General features: G+C 42.6%; 4 protein-coding genes across 6 annotated transcripts; 2 read left to right on the forward strand and 2 right to left on the reverse strand.

Annotated features, from left to right (window-relative positions):
- Positions 1–153: 153 nt before the first annotated feature.
- tp53rk (TP53 regulating kinase) lies at positions 154–2,317 on the forward strand. The gene is made up of 2 exons (XM_062986261.1): positions 154–432; positions 1,136–2,317. The coding sequence occupies exons 1-2, from the start codon at positions 168–170 to the stop codon at positions 1,621–1,623; spliced, it is 753 nt and encodes a 250-aa protein (XP_062842331.1). The 5' UTR covers positions 154–167; the 3' UTR covers positions 1,624–2,317.
- Positions 2,318–2,667: 350 nt separating this feature from the next.
- Positions 2,668–11,467, reverse strand: LOC134301526 (serine incorporator 1-like). 3 transcript variants are annotated; one of them, XM_062986256.1, is made up of 11 exons: positions 11,252–11,467; positions 8,993–9,154; positions 8,691–8,894; positions 8,263–8,456; positions 7,959–8,038; positions 7,282–7,419; positions 5,676–5,845; positions 5,400–5,490; positions 4,622–4,793; positions 3,817–4,047; positions 2,668–3,252 (listed from the first exon to the last, which is right to left on the reverse strand). In XM_062986256.1, the coding sequence occupies exons 1-11, from the start codon at positions 11,288–11,290 to the stop codon at positions 3,114–3,116; spliced, it is 1,620 nt and encodes a 539-aa protein (XP_062842326.1). In that variant the 5' UTR covers positions 11,291–11,467; the 3' UTR covers positions 2,668–3,113. The 3 variants fall into 3 exon arrangements, with proteins under 3 accessions (XP_062842326.1, XP_062842327.1, XP_062842329.1); XM_062986257.1 differs by lacking the exon at positions 8,691–8,894; XM_062986259.1 differs by lacking the exons at positions 8,993–9,154; positions 11,252–11,467 and having other exon boundaries at positions 8,638–8,760.
- A 1,363-nt stretch (positions 11,468–12,830) lies between these two features.
- On the forward strand, positions 12,831–16,301 carry LOC134301527 (CCN family member 5-like). The gene is made up of 5 exons (XM_062986260.1): positions 12,831–13,095; positions 13,976–14,192; positions 14,394–14,639; positions 14,867–15,090; positions 15,616–16,301. The coding sequence occupies exons 1-5, from the start codon at positions 13,033–13,035 to the stop codon at positions 15,889–15,891; spliced, it is 1,026 nt and encodes a 341-aa protein (XP_062842330.1). The 5' UTR covers positions 12,831–13,032; the 3' UTR covers positions 15,892–16,301.
- Positions 16,302–17,920: 1,619 nt separating this feature from the next.
- Positions 17,921–19,111, reverse strand: LOC134302087 (serine incorporator 3-like). Its single transcript, XM_062987122.1, has 2 exons — positions 18,946–19,111; positions 17,921–18,285 (listed from the first exon to the last, which is right to left on the reverse strand). The coding sequence occupies exons 1-2, from the start codon at positions 19,086–19,088 to the stop codon at positions 18,150–18,152; spliced, it is 279 nt and encodes a 92-aa protein (XP_062843192.1). The 5' UTR covers positions 19,089–19,111; the 3' UTR covers positions 17,921–18,149.
- Between the last annotated feature and the right edge of the window lie 2,394 nt (positions 19,112–21,505).

A 21,505-nucleotide genomic window follows, 5' to 3' on the forward strand; every position in this document is an offset into this window, starting at 1 on the left:
ATTGTTATATTAAAACCTATAACTATACAAATTATTATTATTTTATAGCAATATAATAATTGTTTAGCTAGTTATATAGGACTTTTATTTTGACAGTCCCTCTGTAACCCGTGTGTATTAGTGTAGTTGTGTTGACGCTGTGTTGAAGCGGAAGGTGTGGAGGCAGCATGGCGCAGGTGGATGGTGTACCCGCTGTACCCCCGGCTGTACCCCCGGCTGTACCCCCCGTGTTAGATCAGTATAATATGGGTGAGGCGGTGCTGATGAAGCAGGGCGCGGAGGCGCGGGTTTACCGGACCACGTTTTTGGGGAGGAGGGCGATAATGAAGGAGCGGTTCAGTAAGAAGTACCGACACCCCGCGCTGGATGAGAAACTGACCCGCCGCAGAACCGCACAGGAGCTCCGGGCCATCCTGCGCTGTAGAAGAGCTGGTACAGTACCAACCAGCACCATCTACATATACCACACTACATACCTGGCACAGAGACAACTGTTCCATGTACTAATAGGTGCAGTCTAAGTCGCCCTTGTTATGAGGGCACAGAGAAGTCCCCACCTGTAGTACCTCATAATCGCTAAAACAGGATTGATGCCACAAAGATCAATCCTGGTCTTCAGTCTGACTCTCGATGTGCTACCAGCCTGTCTGGGCATCCCACAGACACAGTGGGAAATGTCTAAGGTGGGGATCCTCAGGGGGGAGGGGAGGTCGAATAGGGTTGCAGCGACTCCTGCTGTCTGGTCTCCATGAGAATCCACTGCTGGATGGGGTAAAGAAGCACCCAGTGACTGCACACACGTCAGAGAGTGTGGGTGCTAGTCTGCGGTTCTCCTCTTCCAGCTTGGGTGTGGTGCAAGCGGCAAGATATCGTGATTGAAATCGAAAGTGGTAAAACAATAAAAAAAATAAAAACCTCGGTTAATTAGAAGCTGCTGGAACACCGTCCACAGTCAAGCAAGTTTTCTATTGTTATGGATTTGACGCCTCACAGTCCAGCAACTTCTCATTTAGAGCTGACCTGTTTTTTTTTATGGTTCCTGAATCACATCTCTTCCACGATGTCAACATATCAGTAATGGTTGTTTAGCCTCTCGAGTACGACCGCCGACCGTCTGTGTATTTATATTTTTTAGGTATCCACACTCCGGTGGTGTACTTCGTCGACCCGAACACCAGCTGCATCTTCCTGGAGGAGATCACCGACTCGGTCACCGTCAGAGAGCACATCGCCGGCGCTCGGGCGTCCGGGCGGGGCACGGACTCCCTGTACCCCCTGGCCCAGGAAGTGGGTCGAGTCCTGGCCAGGATGCACGACGAGGACGTGATCCACGGAGACCTGACCACCTCCAACATGCTGCTGAAGCGCCACGGCGGCGGCGGCGAGGAGCTCAGACTGGTGCTGATCGATTTCGGCCTGAGCTACGTCTCGGCCCTGGCCGAGGATAAAGGCGTGGACCTGTACGTGCTGGAGAAGGCGTTTCTCAGCACGCACCCGAACACCGAGACTCTGTTCCAGAAGGTTCTGAAGAGCTACGCCAGCGCCTCCAAAAAAGCTCCGGCGGTGATTAAGAAACTGGACGAGGTCAGACTGAGGGGCAGGAAGCGCTCCATGCTCGGGTAGCGGAAGGTCCGACCACGTACGATCGATTCAGCGCTCGCTTCTGTTCTGAGAGGAACCTGTGGAACATCTCAGACCCAGCAGCACCTCTCAGACTGTTCTGTAATTGTTGGGCAGTCTAGTGGTTAAGGTACTGGACTAGTAATCGAAAGGTCACTGGTTCAAGTCCCACCACTGCCAAGTTTCCACTGTTTGGCCCTTAAGCAAGGCCCTTAACCCTCAACCATCCATCTAACATTTACTTATATTGGTCAGTGGTAGCTCAGCGATTAAGATACTGGACTAGCAATCATAAGGTTGCCAGTTCAAGCCCCACCATTTACATTTTCAGCATATAGCGGACGCTTTTATCCAAAGTGACTCACAGTTATGACTGAACACGATTTTGAGCAGTTGAGGGTTAAGGGCCTTGCTCAGGGGCCCAACAGTGGCAACTTGGTGGTGGTGCGGCTTCTGATTACTAGTCCAGTACCTTAACCACTGAGCTATCACTGCTGGGTTGCCACTGTTGGGCCCCTGAGCAAGGCCCTCATTCAGAACTGTAAGTGGTTTTGGATAAATACCACAAATGTAAATTATCGTTGATTAAAACGCTTCGTTGTGGAGCGACATTTCTTTCTGTTTGGCGTCGGGCTTCTTAATAAAACTTTAGTGACGTGATTGTGGGTGTGAGTTCGAGTCCTGGCCGTGTGGTGAACCTCGTGTGTCTGTGTCTGTCTCTTCTGATCAATCACGTGATTATTAGTATGGATGAAAACAGTCTGGGGTTTAATAGGTGCAGGAAAAATCTGAGGACGGTCGTTTATTTTACTTTAAATCTCAACGATAGAAAAATGGATAATTAAATGTGAAAGTATTTCCGGCTGATTTGCGTTTAGTGTGGAAATTGTGCAGCAACTGGACAAAGTCGAGTCCTCCAGATATTTAGATTTGTATACGTTGGTAAATAAGCATGCACATTTATTTAAAGAACATAATTTCACTTTTAAGGGAAAAAAAAACACAAAGTAAAGTTTGTATGGTTCTATTTTTTAATAGAATACACTCGATTCGTATAAAACTGTCCAGAATTTGTTCTTCTTTGATCAGTCAGCGTTTGTATCATGATTTTTATAAAAAGTGAAAACCAGAACGTCCATAAGCATTAAAGTATAAAAATAAAAAAGCTGCAGCAGCAGTTTATAAAATGTTATTTATACAAAATCATCATTTACAGTGAAGGCACAAACATTCCACATTACTTTGGTGATTTCTGTTATAATTCCAGAATAAAAATATAAAAATTGGAGGAAATGTAATTATAATCGCTCCAGATTACAGCAATTACATTAAACATTAGAAAAACAAATCATATAAAATCTAATGACATTTAAAATGTTTCTCCAGGGATTCGAACCCTCAATCCCTGCAGCATTTGTGGGTCGGTGCAGAAAGTGACGTAACATTTAAGCACAAGAAAATATCATGAATTCTTTAAAATATAAAACGTTTGTTTATGTGAAGTCTCGGTTGGTGAGGATGACGGGGGCGATCAGGGTCCAGGTGTAAATGAGGAGACAAACCCAGCTGGAGATGATTTTAACCCACACCGGACCCCACTTGATCTTCAGAGCTTTAAAATCAGCGTTGGGCCTGGACGACAAAATACATCCGTAAATACCATCAACACCGGCAATAGAATCAATACCACTAAACTTATCAATACCTTCAGTACCATTAACACCATCAATACTATTAACACCAGCAATATAATCAATACCACTAAATTCATCTATAGCTTCAGTACTATTAACACCAGCAATACCATTATTACCATCAACACCAGCAATAGAATCAATACCACTAAACTTATCAATACCTTCAGTACCATTAACACCATCAATACTATTAACACCAGCAATACAATTAACATCAGCTGTACATTAAATACCCCCAGTACCAACACCACAAATACAATCAACACCTACAATACAATCAATACCATTAACACCATCAATACAATTAACACCTACAATACAATCAATACCTAAACCATCAATACTATTAACACCAGCACTACAATCAACACCATTAACACCTTCAATACTATTAACACCAGCAATACAATCAATACCTTCAGTACCAATCGAGTTTGATGAAAAAATGAATACTGATTGATTAAATATCATTTAATAAAACTGGTGTATAGTTGCTCACATGCACCAGTTGGTGAGGGTCATCATGATGTAGAGCGACGCCAGGAGCAGCATGAAGTGGAAGTAGGCGTAGTTATACTGCACGGCCCCCCTCTCGTTATCCGCCACCCGTCTGAGTCCCGATTCCGCTTCCGTCCCTCCGCGTCCTCCTACAGAACATTCCTCCATCACCACCGTCTCTTTAGGTCCCAGCATCAGCTTGTTCATCTGACTCTTAGTGGACGAACGAACACTGGCAACACAGACGGGAATTCAGCTCTGAGTAAGGAGTACCGCAGATCAAAGTAAAAAGATCAAAGGCTTCCATTTAGCCTAACACTATTACACAGAATAACTGGAAAAAACATCCAGTAAGCAGCAAATTCTGCTCTCTACCAGGCAATCCTGAAGGTGAATGTCCTGTCATCAATCCGTAACCTCCTCTGATTGGCTGAGGAGAAACAAAATGAAGGTTTTGGAGTTCAAAAGTATGTGGACACGCCCCCTAAATATCAAGCGTTTCAGCCACACCCATTACTAAGTTGTGTCAAATGAACTACATGAAATAAATGATATCAAACCAACTTTGTGGAGGTTTAGGGAAGGCCCTTTCCCTAAACTTGTGTGTGTGTGCCCTGTGATGGACTAGCGACCTGTCCAGTGTTCCACCATTCGCCCAACGAATCTAAATAAGATGAAGCGGTGGTAAAACAGACCGAAACAGAGCTCATGGACAAGCGTCCACGTACTTTTGGCTGTATAATGTATCCCAATACGGGTTAAATCAGGAGAGCAGAACCGGAATCTTGACCAGAGGTGATCTGTACCTGGAGTACAAAATACAGAGCACAAACAGGAACAGTCCCACCACGCTCTGCCCGTCCCACCACGGAAAGTACGGGTGCAAGTGATCCGGTTCCTCGATAACCACGCCCGTTTGGTTTTCCGACTCTGCCACCGCGGTACCGGTACTGATCAGGCTCGGCTTACAGGGTCCATCTGGGTCCAAATAAATAAACACAAACGACACAAACAACTTCAGGTTAGATGTAAACATACATATAAAATCTGTATAAAAATACTAAAAGTATTGGGACACCCCTTTTAATGATTGAATTCAAGCTTCCTGCACAGAGCCCTGACCCCCACCCCACTCAACAGCTCTGGAAAGAACCGGAACACCGACTGCTGTCTAGACTGCAGGCAGGCCAGTCTAGCACCCGACCTGCACTTTTTACCTTCAAAACCATGCCGTCATAACACGCGGCTCGTCATTCGCCTTGCTTAAACTGAAAAGGGATGCTGTCATCTTCTGACTGGGCACAAATTCCCACAGACACAATTAAAAACTTCGAAACAACCAGAGGAGTGGAGTCTGGACTGCAGACAGGCCAGTCTAGCACATGCACTCCATGATGTCATAACACAAAGAAAGTGGCCATACAAATGCTGTCACTTTTAGGCTGAACAGGCACAAATTCCCACAGACATACTTCAAAGACTTGTGAGAAGCTTCTCAGGGGCTCGCGGCTGGGTGTCCGAATACTTTTGACCCTGTAGCGTATCTCTTGTTTATGAGATCTGTGTAGGTGTGGCATGACGTACCTGGTTCGTTGGTCATGGCCGACCAGGTGAGGTACATGGTGTACAGGGTGATGAAGGACGACTGCGGGACACCAGAACTGGGCTGATATGCCTACAGTGCCAAACATCAAGAACCCATCAGGATCTACAGTGCTGCATTCTGAACGACTCGTGCAACAGTGATCGGTTAGAAGAGAACATGTTAATGGTGTAAAAATCCCCCCACATCCCCCGACAGTCTCACAACCCGCTGGTTCCTCTTCTTAATCAAAGGAATCATTTTAGCGGTTCAGGTACCTGCACTTTGGCCAGGACGGAGACGAGTGAGGCTGTGAGGCAGAGGAGCAGGTTGAAGCTGATGAAGAACCTGTTGAGGTGACACTCCTCCGGCTGGGCGTAGAACCTGAACATGAGGGCGGCGGCCGTGACGGACAGGGCGTAGTTCAGCCCCGTTACACTCTTCAGTACTGAGGAGAAATGTAAACAAGCTTTCTATTAGTTTGGATTCCCTCGTCCTGATCAGGGTCGCAGTGGGTCTGGACTGTTCCGGTAATGGGTTTAAGGCTGGTATAAACACGAGGCAGGCGTGGGGGTTATATAGCTGTGTGCCTGGCTTTATGCAAACACTATATGGACAGAAGTATTGGGACACACAACCATGAGCCTGTTGGACGTCCTGTTCCTAACCAGGGACGTCAGTTTGGTGTCCACCCAAAGTTTGTTGATCTCACAGCCTGCTCTGTTCTGGGAAACAATATTTTAAAGACTGTACTGAGACAGAGTCTGGGCTGAGACTAAGACGGAGTCTGGACTGAGACAGAGACTATACTGAGATGGAGTCTGGACTAAAACAGAGTCTGGACTAAGACAGAGACTATACTGAGATGGAGTCTGGACTAAGACAGAGTCTGGACTGAAACTAGGACAGAGTCTAAACTAAGACAGAGTCTGGACTAAGACAGAGACTATACTGAGATGGAGTCTAAACTAAGACAGAGTCTGGACTAAGACAGAGACTATACTGAGATGGAGACTGGACTAAGACAGAGTCTGGACTAAGACTAAGATGGAGTCTGGACTAAAACAGAGTCTGGACTGAGACTGGACTAAGACAGAGTCTGGACTAAGACAGAGACTATACTGAGATGGAGACTGGACTAAAACAGAGTCTGGACTAAGACTGAGTCTGGACTGAAACTAGGACAGAGTCTAAACTAAGACAGAGTCTGGACTAAGACAGAGACTATACTGAGATGGAGTCTAAACTAAGACAGAGTCTGGACTAAGACAGAGACTATACTGAGATGGAGACTGGACTAAGACAGAGTCTGGACTAAGACTAAGATGGAGTCTGGACTAAAACAGAGTCTGGACTGAGACTGGACTAAGACAGAGTCTGGACTAAGACAGAGACTATACTGAGATGGAGACTGGACTAAAACAGAGTCTGGACTGAGACTGGACTAAAACAGAGTCTGGACTAAGACAGAGTCTGGACTAAGATGGAGTCTGTACTGTACCGTACTGAGACGGAGACTCTGTACTTCCTCTTTTCAGGTTTCAGATCAGTTTTTGGTCAGTATTTTTAGACTGACCTCTGTGTCGGTACACTGACCGGTCCCTTCCACTAACACTGGAAAAATGTTGGTGGGTCTCTGTGAGGCTCCTCCGGCTTCCTCTGACAGGATGATGTTTATCCCGAAACAGAAACTAGATGAGGGTCAGAAAGCGAATTCAGAGTCTGATACACTAAAGTACAGGGACCCACTGAGACCCTGATGAGGATGAAGGAGAAAATAAAAATGAATGAACTGGAATGATTCACTCGTCTGTTCCTATTCGAATCTTAAACGACTCCCTGATTCATGTAATCGTTCACTGATTTGAAGTGTCGTTGACTCACAGCAGGACCAGAGTCTGGAGCTCCCGTTCTCCACCTTCTCGATCCAGGACTCGTTCCAGCTGTGAGCGAAATCCACCAGCAGGATCAGCTGGATCAGGATGAAGCCGAAAGCTCCGACCACCCCCACCACGAACCAGACTGGAACCAAAACACACCCAACATCACCTGGAGAATTCAGAGGAAGGGCGTGGCCCTGTCCCCATACCGAGAGCAGGTGGGTATAGTATACGCTTTTCATCATCAGTAACTGCTTAATCCTGGTCAGGGTTGTGGTGAGTCCAGGCTGGCAACAGAATGAGTGAAGGAGTGAGTGAATGAATAAATAAATAAATAAATGAGTGAATAAGTATATCAGTGAATTAATGAATGAGTGAATGAGTATGTGAATAATTAAGATCAGGCTTTTTTGTGATGTGTTGTTGATGCCTAAACAGTAACAGCTCCTACAGACTCGCATCAGCATCGGTGCATTAACGCAGGTTTGAAAGAACTTTTCATTCAAATATTTTTGCTAGCCTCATTCATGTCAGGGTCTCTGTGTGTCCTGGACCACCTTTAATCATCTTCAACCATCACTCCCAGTATTTCCAGCTGGCTCTGGAGCCACCACATCCGGACAAAACAGGTAGTGAAGATGATGAATGAATGAATAATTAAATGTACAGTGTGTTACATACTTGTAGTAAACGGCTCATCTGGAATGTAGAAGGCAGCGACGGTGAGCGCTGTTATGGCTGCAACTTTAAAAAACCAGAAGCTGAAAAAGAAATGAATGATTAATAATTATTATTAATTAAATTTTTTTCTTTAATATTCTTTATTATTGGTTGTTGAGCCACGACTTCTGATTTTGAAGAGGCGTACCTCCTTATTCAGGTGTCCACATACTTTTGGCTATATACTGCTTCTGTGCTCGGGTTTAAACGTGGCAGCGTTTTGGATTTACAGACGCTCCATGAGCTGTGAGTATGAACACAGTACCTGTTGTGAACGGCTGCTCGGGGGTCCCGGCTGTTCTTTACGTTCACGGTCAACACACAAAGAGCCAAAAAGTTCACGCTCACGCCGAACGAGACGCGGTACACGGCTTTGTAGCCCACAAACATCTCACACCGAGCGTCCGCCTGGATCCCGGACACATTAAACCCTCCAGCGTCCTCACAAAATCCAGGGAGCTAAAAAAATATAAACAGACCAAACACGATCAGATCATAAACGATTCACAAATCAGATCCTGGAATCATGTCGAATAATTCAATCATTTGTGCTATAATAAACAATTCAAAATAAAGTTTATTTCTAAGTTACAAATATAGCAGAAACATTTGTATAAATATGTGTATTTTTATTATTTACACTCATCATTATAGGGCGGCACGGTGGCTAAGTGGGTAGCACTGTCGCCTCACAGCAAGAAGGTCCTGGGTTCGATCCCCAGGTGGGACGGTCCGGGTCCTTTCTGTGTGGAGTTTGCATGTTCTCCCCGTGCCCGTGTGGGTTTCCTCCGGGTGCTCCGGTTTCTTCCCACAGTCCAAAGATGTGCAAGTGAGGTGAATTAGAGATACAAAATTGTCCAAGACTGATGAATCTTGTGTAATGTGTAACGACCGTTCCTGTCATGAATGTAACCAAAAGCGTAAAACATGACGTTAAAATTCTAATAAACAAACAAACAAACACTCATCACGAATGAAGGGATGAACAGTTCTACCAGTTTAAGCTGCCGCTCGACGTGGGGTACGAGCATGAAGCAGGCGACCAGGGTGTCCATCATCAGGATCGATGCGTAAATAATGCGAGTCACTATGGAATTCTTACTGCTGGGACAGCAGGGACACGCGACACAGGCCGCAGCGCCGCACAGACACTGAGCCTAAAAAACACAAACGCATCAGACACAGAATGATGGAATAATTATTAGAATTAATCATTGATGCAAATTTTAATACAAAGAATATTTTCCCTTGTATTAAATAGATTATATTGGATTAAATAAACACTTAGACCGGGAGGAGGAGGTTCAGTATCGGTTGTTAAAGCTTCAAGGCCGAGTTTCTGGACAGTCTGGAGTCAGGAGGACGACAGTGAGTTCTTTATGAAATGCTGAGGGGTGAGAGAGTCCTTGACTTTCTTTTGACTAGTTTTGGATATAATTGTAAGAGAAAATAGTTATTGTGAGAAACGGACTGTATAAAAATAAAAATGAGAATAAAAACGCTGTAGTTTTAATCTGATCCGGATCTGTACCAGGTTTGATGCTTTTTTGAAATCAGTCCTTGGAGTTTTTCTTGAGAGATTGGACTCTTTGCACCATGACACTACCGACCTGACTTGTGCCAGGTGCCCAGCAGACACAACTAGCCATGCCTGAGGAAGGGGGGGTCATGTTGGGTCGGACGTGGTTTCTTTTTATTGCCACTGTAACAGTGACTCTGTCTGGTTGAGGTGCCAGCACGAATAGTCGAGTGACGTTCACTTGCTGTGAGGCGACAGTGCTACCCACCGAGCCACCGTGCCGCCCCAAGCAGCATTGTAAAGGGGAAATGGAAATGACAACATTTGGAGAAAATTAGGACAATGAAGTGCAGGTGCCAATCCTAAAGACTGTACACGGCCTGGATCAGGGGTCTTCCCAAAAGATCTGAGCACATAAAGCCCCCTCATGTGAACCTATTTTCAAAGTCTTTACCTTGTCCTGTGATTACGACTGACAGATTGTTGAAACAACAAACACTGTTTGCCTTCATTAAATAGGAAGCGAAATCTGTGGGTTTTCAGCCACATCAAAAAAGAGACTCTACCAACCACCCCGTGCTGCACCAAATAATCAGTATAATCAAACACTCGTATCCTTAAGAGCTGGTGCCACACAGTAATCTTTGTGTTTGTTTCTTTGTGTACCCAGTTCACCCCCAAAAATCTTTCAGTAGGTGCATCTGCTGCTCCTCAATACTGAACTGGTGCCCTGTCTGTATTTCTGCCATGCGCCCGTTGTTTCCGGTTGCCAGCACACCTATTAGGTGGGTGAGCGTGATGTTAAACCGTTTGAAATAGGGTCAGTGGTCCATAGAGGTGAAAAAGCCGGTTTGATAGAAATATTTAGAAACAAACTTCTGCACTTTTTGAATGCACAATTTATGTCTTTTTTTGTGTGAGTTTTTGCTGAATTAGATATTGGAGAAAATGAAACATACGATATAAAAAATGCAAAATAATTGTACACATAGTGACATTTTATTTCTTCATTTTAACTGTCTACAGAACAAGGCCGACAGCATTAGGAAGGATGCACCACACCCTGGGAACTATCTGTTTTCCCTGTTACCATCTGGAAGGCGGTACAGGGTTATTCTTGCACACAAGAACAGGCTGAGAAACAGCTTCTTCCCATGAGCTGTGGCCTCCATCACCCCTCCCAACACCTTATAGACTGTGAACTTAGTTCACATAATTTTTGAATTAAACTGGTATCTCCACAAAGCACAGTCCACTTTATATTCATATTCTTATACTTCATATTCACACATAATTTATTTTATTTATCTTGAATCCATACTTTAAATTGTACTGGTTATCCTGTGTTAATATCCATATGTTTATGTAAATACTTTTTCTTCTTCTTCTTTTTATCTTCTTAATATGGTACATTTAGTAAATAAACAGTAACTGTGCATGAACATGTGCAGAAGTTTGTTTCATGTAGGGAACAATCTCACTTATTTTTAATCATGCACATGGACTCAGGGGTGTTTAAACTTTTGCACAGGACAGTAGATCCAGCTGGATCAGTACAGTCATGGTCAGTAATCTGTCCCCTCCTGTAACCCGGGTTAATCTCTAAATACACAAACAAACAACCTGCAGGAGGTCAGAGGAGGACAAAATAACTACAACCATCCTACAGTGCTTCCTTCTCTTTATCACTGATTGATCACTGATGACTGTGTGATGATGGGTGAAGTTTACATACCCACGGCAGGAAACTGAAAGTCCCTAATGTTGCTCCCATAATCCTCCTGTAACTCTCCAAAATCCTAAATCAGCCCGATCTCGCTCAGCTTCCTCTCGGATCCCTCTCGGATCCCGCTCGGATCCCTGTCCTCATGCAGAAGAGCTGTATAATGTTTATAATCTTTATATTTAAGTGATTATTAGAACTAATCTAACGCTGATCAGGTCTCACCGCTCATCTACTCTGATCTCAGCGCGCCTCCGTACGTCACGGTTACGGTCACGTGACTCGGGCGTCTGGCCACGCCCACAAGGTCCCGAACCGTTTAAAAAAATAAAGCGAATAAAAACAAACAGCACAAAATGAGCGGATAAAAATACAATTATTTCTGTACCATTTTACAAAGATATTTATGAGTAGTTGTGAGTAATTGTGAATGAGTTGTAGGTAGTTATGACTAGTGAGTAGTTATAAATATTTGTGAGTAAGTAGTTGTGAGTAATTGTGAGTAGTTGTGAGTAAGTTATGAGTAGTTAAGAATAGTTGTGAGTAGTTAAGAGCAGTTGTAAGTAGTTGTGAATGAGTTGTAGGTAATGACTAGTGAGTAGTTATGAGTAATTGTGAGTAGATGTAAGTTGTGAGTAGTTATGAGTAAGTTGTAAAAAGTTATGAGTAAATGTGAGTAAGTTGTAAGTAGTTGTAAATAGTTATAAGTAATTGTAGGTAGTTATGACTATATGTAAGTAGTTATGGGCAGTTGTAAGTAGTTAAGAGTACTTGTAGGTAGTTATGACTAGATGTAAGTAGTTATAGGCAGTTGTAAGTAGTTATGAGTAATAGTAAGTTGTTATGACTAGATGTAAGTAGTTATGAGTACTTGTGAGTATGTTGTAAGTAGTTTTGGGTAGTTGTGAGTAGTTATGAGTAGATGTGTGTAAGTTGTAAGTAGTTATGAGTAGTTAAGAGTAATTGTAGGTAGTTATGACTAGATGTAAGTAGTTATGAGTACTTGTGAGTATGTTGTAAGTAATTATGGGTAGTTATGAGTATTTAATAGTAATTGTACTGTAGGTAGTTATGACTAGATCTAAGTAGTTATGGGTAGTTGTGAGTAGTTATGAGTAGATGTAAGTAAGTTGTGAGTTGAACACTTTAAGTGTTAAGTGATTATTCGGTCATACAGAATGTTGTGGTTCAGCTCAGTGCTAATCGATTCCTAAAGTCATTTCTAAAGTATAAAGCTGGGTGTGAATTATCCAGCTGATAATACAAAATACTGTATAGTCTGTTCTTTTTGTGGTTGCTAACATTGAAAATTGAAATCTTATCCCAATCCAGATGTCGTGACACGAAGAAGGTTATTCAAACAGGAAACACCGCTTCACTTCACATGGTTGTGGAAATGCTGTTTGGGAGGAGTGTGTGTGTGTGGGGGGGGGGGTTAGGTTCTTTATTATTCTGATTATGCAGATGAAGGTCCGATTTTATAAGAAGCTAATGCAGAAACCATTTTACAAACTGTGGCAGAAGGTTTTTTAACAAACCGTTTCTTGTTTCCGTGGCTCTGCTTCTGCTCGGGCCTCAGATAAAGCTCAGAGGACGCCTCAGAGCGGACGCCGTGCTGAAGAGGAATTGGAACTATTCTTGATCCCGGTCCAGATTCTATTTGCTCTGTACGCCTCTGACATCAGAGGCACGGAGGTATAAATGAAGGGCGTGCAGGAGAGCGCTCTGCTGACACCGGTGTTCAATGGAATTCGGGAGCTTTCACAGGAGAGCAGGAACTTTCGGGCTGCAGGATGAAGAAGGGAAGCGGAGAGGTCGTGTTTGCTGTGTCGGTCGTGCTCGGCGTCCTCACACAGGTCAGAGATGTCTGCTCACCCTCTCCAACACACACAGAGACACTATCAGTTCTGTATGTTCATTTACAGCTGTGTGTTCTTACTGCAGCGTGTCAGAAATGCGTGGTAGTGATGAGATGAAAATGATTGAGCTGTATTTTCATTTTCAATACAAAAATACGTACAGAAAAAGATTTAAAGTTCAACATGAACAAAATACCCGACAAAATCACTGCTAAAAAAAGTAAAGACAGGTTATGTTGATTTCATGTTGAGCTGAAGTTCACTGGATCACTTTTTCAGTGCAGGATGAAGTTATTTTTGTCATATTAACATAAAAAATATTCAAACTTATTTGATATTCAAACCATATGCAATAAAGAATCATTTTCTTGTTCTTATTTGCATCCGATTATTTTCTGAGCTTTTCTTTGTCTTTATAGAGCTTACTCATGCTTGAACCAAAAAGGGCCTTCCATAAACTGTTGCTGCAAAGTTAAAAGCGTATCATTTATCATATTGATTTATTACACCTGTTAGCAGCTGTTGTGACTGAAAATGCATGAATTTGAACTACAAAGGGTGTCCAAATACTTATGAATATACAGTATAATAGGTGGCACAGTGTTCGAACCCCTAGTAGTGCTATCAGCCGGTCGGGTGTCTACATACAGACACGATTGGCGTCATGTTACAGGTTAGAGTGATTCCAAGGAAACTGGGCTAACTGCAACCCTGACCAGGATAAAGTGATGGAAAAACATGAAAATGAAACCTAATAATATATTAATTATATGTAAAATAAATATAAATATCAAAGTACAGTGATTAGTTAAAGAAAGCATGATATTAAAAACAAAGTTATCCAACATGCATATCACCCCGGTGAATCGGTTTACAGGTGCTGTGCCAGCTGTGCGGGGGTCCGTGCAGGTGCCCGTCGTCCTCGCCCACATGCCCCCCCGGGGTTCCCCTGGTCCCGGATGGCTGTGGGTGTTGTCAGATCTGTGCAGGACAGGAGGGTGATGGATGCTCGGAGAGGAACGTGTGTGATGTTCAGCGTGATCTGCAGTGTGATTACAGCGCCAGTTTCCCTGACGGACCCGGAGAGTGTGTTCGTAAGTACCGCACTGACCTTGTATGAACTGTCTTTAGCATGTTCTCTCTGTGCCTGTGCAAGTTTCCTCTGGGGGATTTGATTATCTCCCACCACTTAAAAGCATGCAGTAGGTGGATTGAACCCTGCTGCGTAAATGAACGGATGAATGACTGAATGCATGACCTCGTGTGAACTTTGCGTGTTCTGTGTGGATCTGCAGGACGGAACTCGCTCGGCTGCGATCACTTTGGCGTGCAGTATGAAGAGGGCCGGTCGTTCAGACCCTCATGCGGGCAGCTGTGCCACTGCACGGGCGGCGGCGTGACCTGCGTCCCGCTGTGCAGTGAGGACCTGAACGGGCCGGTGGGGAACTGCCTGAACCCCAGACTGGTGCGCGTGCCGGGCCGGTGCTGCAGAGAGTGGGCGTGTGATGGCGTGGAAAACAGCATCGTACTGGAACCAGCAGGTGTTTGTGCTTTAAATAGCTCCGGGGTGGGGAGGGCACACCGCTGTACTCTGGGTGGTCAAACCGGGTCCGAATGGAACGAATGGAAGCGGGGTTAGATGGGGTTGTTTGAAAAAGGATGAAAACTCGGGGCTGTAGAGGTTATTTTAAGCTCTGAACTGCTTTTATTTGAAACCACATCATAAGATTTAAAGCTCGTACTGTTTTCGCTGTGTGCATCGTGACAGTTGACAGATCTGTGAGGTCCTGGCAGGACGTTCCGGTGCCGGGCGGGTTCCCGTGGTCCAACTGTATCGAGCAAAGCACCGAGTGGAGCGCGTGTTCCCGCAGCTGCGGTCCAGGTGTGTCCACGCGCCTCTCAAACAGGAACTGGGCCTGTCGACTAGAAACACAAACACGCCTGTGCCTGGTCAGGCCATGCCACCGGCTGCCAACCCACGGAGCCCGGCCGGTGAGTCAAAGGGTTCATGTTAAATAAGTGCTTTTGTTGTAGAATTATTTCACGTGGCGCAGCGGTAAAACATGCCAGCTCACCAGTGCTGTGGAGTTCAGCTCTGTTATCAGCCGGCCGGGTGCCCATGCAGTCACACGATTGGCTGTTTGTCTGTAGGGGCAATTACGACCTCTGCTGACCGCTCAAGACGCCTGCATGGCGACTGATCACGGATGGCAGTGCGTGGCCCTTCCCCTAAACGGAGTATTCTGAATACAGTACAAATACTTCATGTTGTGCTAGCTCACTATTGCTGGGATCCTGGGTTCGAATCACCAGCAGTGCTATCGGCCGGTCGGGTGTTTACATACAGACATGAGTGGCCGTGAGGGTGGCTGAGGCCCAGCGATGGCTTGCCGCCCTGTCCGGGGTGTGTTACTTCTGCATTGCGCTCACTGATGCCGCCTAGCTGATTAGCTGCATTTACTGTATGTGCTCAGTGAATGTTCACCGATGCTTATTTGTTCTATTCCCGAATTGCAGGAAGCGGGTGCGTGTGAGAGCAGCTACCGCTTGACCACGCTGATGCGCTACAGGCATCAGGGCTGCCACAGCGTACAGTCCTACGCCCCGGTGTTTTGCAGAACGTGCCTGGACGAGCGCTGCTGCGTCCCCGAGCGCACCAGGACCGCGGTCGTGACTTTCCGCTGCCCTCAGGGACGAATCACGCAACACGCCGTCATGATGATCGAGTCGTGCGTGTGCCATCACAGCTGCCCTCATCCCAACAGTGACAGAAGAACAAGCTCATGGATCTAAAGAGACTAAAACGCTGTCAGTCAACCAAGACGATTTAAGTTTCTTTGGTTTTGCATGAAGCTACGAATCTACTGTAGCTAATTTAGAGCTCAGCTTACCTCCTTTGATTTTCTTTTGATTATTCCAACAAATTAAATTAATCAAATAACCTATTTATTGGTCAATGGTTTTTGCTGTAGTGTAGGTTTAGCCACATAAGCCTTGTAGCTCCAGTGCAAGACTTCACACACCGAACACATCCTGGCTGATGGATCATTTTCTTTTCTTTAAACTTTTTTTTTTGTTCAGTGATGGTACAGATTTCTATTTTGCAATGATTGTGTCATTATTACATTCATGTATGTCTGCAAAACCACAGAAACAGGATGCTGCAAAATAATGTGTCTATATTAAAAGTATGGGTTCAATAACTGTGTGTTGTTCTTTGTGTAACAAAAGGGAAGCCCTTTAGCTGCTTGTTGTATGTTTTATCAGCCAGCGGGGGACTTTTAATGAGTCTCTAGTGCTGGTGCATGGACCACAGTGCGAGGTAAATTCCCATCCAGGCTTCCTGTCTTAAGACATAGTCAACTGTGTCTCTTTAGTCCCTTGTCAAATATGTACTTACTGGGGTCCCCAGTCTCTGGGGTGGTCGACTAGTGCATAACAGCGCCCTTAAGTGGATTACATAGCAAATAACAGATCCATGAGGTGCTTCACATAGGGTCAAAATAAATACATGGGGGTTAAGGGCTACGAAGAAATATAAACATGCCTACAAAAGGGCAGTTGCACTATTACGCATGCGCATTGCTTTCTCGTAACAAGGTCTGATCGATACAAATAATTATAGGACACGTCCACCTCCGCAGCACGCGCGCAGTTCAGACTTCAAAGCTGTGTGCCTCGCGCAAAAACCGTTAGAATTTAAACGATTAACGGTTTTCTCCTCAGATTTTATCGCATTTTATTCCTCTTTAATCATCACTTATACTGAGGTAAGTTATTCTAAAGTTTTTAATTTTATGAATTATTTCATATTATAATTCAGTGTTATAATGTCAAAAACGGTGTTGTACTGTGTATTTTGTTTTTTATCTTTTTTATGTGTTTCGATACCTGGCGTTGGGGTTCTATTATATCGATTCAGAGTCGATTCTACACATTTAAAATGTTTTTGTTTTTTTTAAATACCCAGTTCTCATTCTACTCACTGCTCTTATAGTTATTACTGATAAGTCACTGATTTGTGATATGCACATTTTGTGCTTTTAACTTCCAAAGCTTTGGTATCAATATATTGGGCACAGAATCATACAATTGACTCTTTTTGAACACGACTCACAATGCTAAAAACATATGACTAAACATCTACCTAAAATAAAAATGTCAACGTATTACAATGACATTATATCACATTCACTGGATGATTAAATAATATGTATAAGTTTAATTAAATCAGGTCTTTATACTATTTAATCGCTGTTGGAAATGTAATGATTCTTCGAGTCGAAATGTCGGAGTCGACCCGTATCCGATTCAATTGATTCATTACGTAATGAAGAAAATGTTCTCTTTTATTTCTATAAGAAATCATTCAGGACACACATGCTCTGAACTTCGTTATTTATTTATATTATTTATACAAGGCAGATATTGTATTTTATACAGATATAAGAGTTTATAATAGACATTATAAGATTGCTTGTGAAATATAAGAATATTACTGTATTATACTTTTGCATTTCACACTGACAATATTCTGTGACCTGAGGGACCCTCCAGGGCCCCATTTTTAAGCACCTTAATTGTAATGCTGGAAGGAGAATAGGCGCTCCAACCAGAAACATAAAGCCTGGCTATAAATACAACTGCAAGTAATAATAAGTAAAAATAATTAAATACAGCTGATTTCATTTATCTTGTTATAGCATCTCATATGTTTCTCTTGTAATTATTTTAGAAAATATTCAACATTTCAGAAAATATAGTTTTGGTAAATTAGATAAAAATATAAAAAAACTAGATGAATAAGAGTGAATTTTTTTTGTAAGTAGTTTGGTTTAGACAATGTGGGCAGTGCGGGTGAAGCAGTTATGTAGTAAATTGATTGGCAAAGATGAATGAAGTGGTTATGTTCTAGACTGGATGGTAAAGACAACAGCAGCATTAAAAGAAAATCGTTTGTTATGAATTAGTTGGTGAAGATAACGGGGCGAAGAGAAATAACAGGTTACGTAACGTACTGATTGATAGCAAGGATGATAAAACTGAAGCGATTATACCGAGGGTCGGTTGAAGACGACGGGGCTGATGAGGGTCCACATGTAGAGCAGAATACAAAACCAGCTGGAGGTGATTTTTATCCACACTGGTCCCATTTTGTTTTTTAAAACACTGAAGTCAGCATCAGGTCTGCACACAAATACAGAACAGCATGGTTATTTAAATATATCAGTATCTGAATAATATTCATTTACATCTTTACATCATTCTTCCAGAGCTTATCTACTATGGACAATCCTGGATGTTGATTGCAAGCCAACATTTCTTGTCTATATAATCAGTGTTTGACCTCACAAATGCTCTTTTTTACTGAATAGGCACAAATTTCCATTGGAACAAAAACATGTACGCTGTCCTAAAAAAATTCACTGTACACATGGCAACTTCTTAATCTTAATATGGGTTGTTTTTAGAGACACATATTGGTGAAGCGGCCTTATGGGCACCTTCACAATCAAAACAATTAAATACAGTTGCATTTGTGCTGAACACGGTTGAACTTTCTTTCAGACAAAACATTTTCTACATTAAAAGTCTTAAGCAAAGCCAGACCGTAATGTAAACACCAATGGCTACTAGCAGTTTTCAGTTCAGAGCATGTGGTTGGTTTTAGCACTTTGATTGTTGGACCAAGGTCCAGTCGACAACATCCCAAAGTGTTTTTTTTTTTTTAGAATATGCCCATACACCCACTAGTCCTTACTAAACATTTTTGGACACACTCCTAGTGTTGGTACTACCATTTCCCTGGATAGTGAGCTAAGTAAACACTGTCAAGTAAACACTCACAAGCACCAGTTGGTGAGGGTCATCATGATGTAGAGCGAGGCCAGGAAGAACTTAAAATGAAAGAAAGAGTAGCTGTACTGAACAGGAGTGTCGGGAGTTGATTCTCTCTCTGTCTCTTCATGTCCTGCTGGAATTTGCTGCATCTCCACATCTTCAGTGGTCGGACTCCGTCTTTGTACCCGGCGAGCTTTGGTTGAGCAAACACAGCTAAATTGTATAGAGAGAAGCTTTATGTGAATACATGTAATTTTTAGTCAATTAATTAATTATTTTAATGTTATGTAAACAACAGTGATACCCACACTAGTAACTATTATATAAATGGAATGAATGTGCTTCTTAATGATGGTGGCGCAGTGGGTAGCACTGTCGCCTCACAGCCAGAAGGGCCAGGGTTCAATTCCCTGTCTGGGTGTCCAGAGTCCTTTCTGTGTGGCGTTTGCATGTTCTTCCAGTGCCTGCGTGGGTTTCCTCCTGGTGCTCCAGTTTCCTCCCACACGACCTTACTGTGTGTGTGTGTGTGTATGCTCTGTGATGGACTGGCGACTGGTCCAGGGTGTTTACCAACTTTCACCCAGTGAATCAGACTCACCATGACCAGGATAAAACGGTGGTAAAACAGACAAAGAAAGAATGAATGAATGAAACCTTAAGTGCAAAATGCACAGCACAAACAGGCCCAATCCCACGATTCCTTGTGCATCTTTCCATGGAAAAGGAGTCTGCTGGAAAATGCTCAGCAGGCTGGTGTCACATGGTTTCTCCAAGTCTGAATAAAAACACAGAGTTTATGCTGGTCATGTAACAATAACATTATTATTATTTCTTTATGTATTTATTTGTTATGTTACTTATAATGTGAAGCACTGCTAGAAATCTTTCATGTAGACCTAATAGTGACACAAGAGGACGAGGACCTATTACTGGTGTAACATCCTCCCTGGTCTCCATTCAGACGTCACAACTCCACATGCTTTTTCGTTTTTTTTGTTTTGTTTTTTATGTCTGTGTCAAAGCTCCTAGTTTCTGATTAGTGTGTTCATAAGTTGCTCTCGTTTTTCATTAGGATGTTACACCACTGTAGTTTTTTTTTTGGTCAAACTGTGACACTATTTGCAGTTAGAGTTTGTATTGTGCTTTATATTTGTTCATTTGAATACCTTCTTCATTAATCATGGAAGACCAGGTGAGGTACATGGTGTACAAAGTCACAACGGATGATGACAACAGCCCAAACCTTGGCTGATTCCTCTATAAAAAAGTAAAAGAAATCAGAAACAACACATAAACTAAATATCAGAATTAGTATCTGAAAACTGGAACACAATATTTGTGAATTTGAGTTATTTTATTCCTTTGTTTTGTGTTTTTTAAAAATATGAAACAAACATCCAGGGGGAAATATACAAAGATGAATAATTTAGTGGTGTAGAAAGTTCTATAATATCCACTAACGTTCATGTTTTGTTAGTTTTCCAAGTGAATGTATGTGAACACAAGCTCTACACAAAACAAAAGGTAGATATTTTATTTTTTGCATGACACTTTATGTTTCATTTTAAGTTATATGATGAATTCAGCAGATAAACAGCGATTGTGAACTAAAATTTTTGACCAAGAAGTTCAAACTTTTTGATAACACTGTACTTTTTGTTTAGAAACAGTTGTTTGTGTAGGTGATCTTGGGACCTAAAGTTTGTTTAACTTGTGAAAATCTGCTTACTGAGATCTATTCAGAGCTTTCCAGACTTTTTAGTTTTAATGCTTAAGGCGTATTTTATAGGGTGCAGTCAAACATTTTTATGGGTACAGACAGAGCCGTAGATAGAGAGAGTTGCGACACTCCTTGATCTCGCCGCCACGCGGTCACGTGGTTCATGTAACCCTCCGATAGTTCCAAACAAACCCGGCGCTGTCATGTTCTCATATGGGACCGGCAGCAGTGAGTGAAATATTAAGCAGTAAATAATAAACATTTGTACAATTTCTGGGTATTTTCACCTGCCGTTACATTTACTGCATCTGCTTTAATGTCAGTTTGGTATATAAAGTGGAAGATTGATGTTTATAATGACTTGTTAATAGGTCGTTCTTGTTAACACACAGTACATTATATTAGCATACATTACATAATGCCATATCATTAAGTAGTTTAAACAGTTTTTTATGTTTTGTTTTTTACATAAACTAATCTCCCTTCACTTTCCTGAGGATTCATAATAATAATCATTTTGGTTAAACACTAAGCCATGTGGCTGGATTCATAAGGTTTACCTGCACTAAATGAACAGGTTCATAAACACACTACCGCACCTTTAACATTATAGTGCAGGTACATGACATAGCATTCATTCATCTATTTCATGAGTAAGTAATAATTTATTTCTACATGTAATACATGAATTAATTCATAATTAATATGCACTAGTTCTTTTTGTCTAATGTATGTGGTGGACAAGGTACACAAACCATGTAGCTGAGTTGAAGTAGAGATATCCAAGGTAAAATATTACTCCAGTAAAAGTAGTAATAAAAGTAAAAATACCTCCACTAAAGTACT

Source organism: Trichomycterus rosablanca, chromosome 24 (assembly GCF_030014385.1).
Source record: "Trichomycterus rosablanca isolate fTriRos1 chromosome 24, fTriRos1.hap1, whole genome shotgun sequence".
Taxonomy (NCBI): domain Eukaryota; kingdom Metazoa; phylum Chordata; class Actinopteri; order Siluriformes; family Trichomycteridae; genus Trichomycterus; species Trichomycterus rosablanca.

Excerpts from the sequence above, each read along its gene's own strand:
- tp53rk (XM_062986261.1), top strand. The coding sequence starts at position 168 with ATGGCGCAGGTGGATGGTGTACCCGCTGTACCCCCGGCTGTACCCCCG. Across the intron at positions 433-1,135 it reads CCTGCGCTGTAGAAGAGCTG|GTATCCACACTCCGGTGGTG; the intron begins GTACAGTACCAA and ends TATATTTTTTAG.
- LOC134301526 (XM_062986256.1), bottom strand. The coding sequence starts at position 11,290 with ATGGGAGCAACATTAGGGACTTTCAGTTTCCTGCCGTGG. Across the intron at positions 8,457-8,690 it reads GAACCCAGGACCTTCTTGCT|CTCCCTGGATTTTGTGAGGA; the intron begins GTGAGGCGACAG and ends ATATTTTTTTAG. Across the intron at positions 5,846-7,281 it reads CTCCAGACTCTGGTCCTGCT|TACTGAAGAGTGTAACGGGG; the intron begins GTGAGTCAACGA and ends ATTTCTCCTCAG.
- LOC134301527 (XM_062986260.1), top strand. The coding sequence starts at position 13,033 with ATGAAGAAGGGAAGCGGAGAGGTCGTGTTTGCTGTGTCGGTCGTGCTC. Across the intron at positions 13,096-13,975 it reads TGCTCGGCGTCCTCACACAG|GTGCTGTGCCAGCTGTGCGG; the intron begins GTCAGAGATGTC and ends ATCGGTTTACAG. Across the intron at positions 14,640-14,866 it reads CATCGTACTGGAACCAGCAG|TTGACAGATCTGTGAGGTCC; the intron begins GTGTTTGTGCTT and ends GCATCGTGACAG.
- LOC134302087 (XM_062987122.1), bottom strand. The coding sequence starts at position 19,088 with ATGCAGCAAATTCCAGCAGGACATGAAGAGACAGAGAGAGAATCAACT. Across the intron at positions 18,286-18,945 it reads ACCCTCACCAACTGGTGCTT|ACCTGATGCTGACTTCAGTG; the intron begins GTGAGTGTTTAC and ends ATTTGTGTGCAG.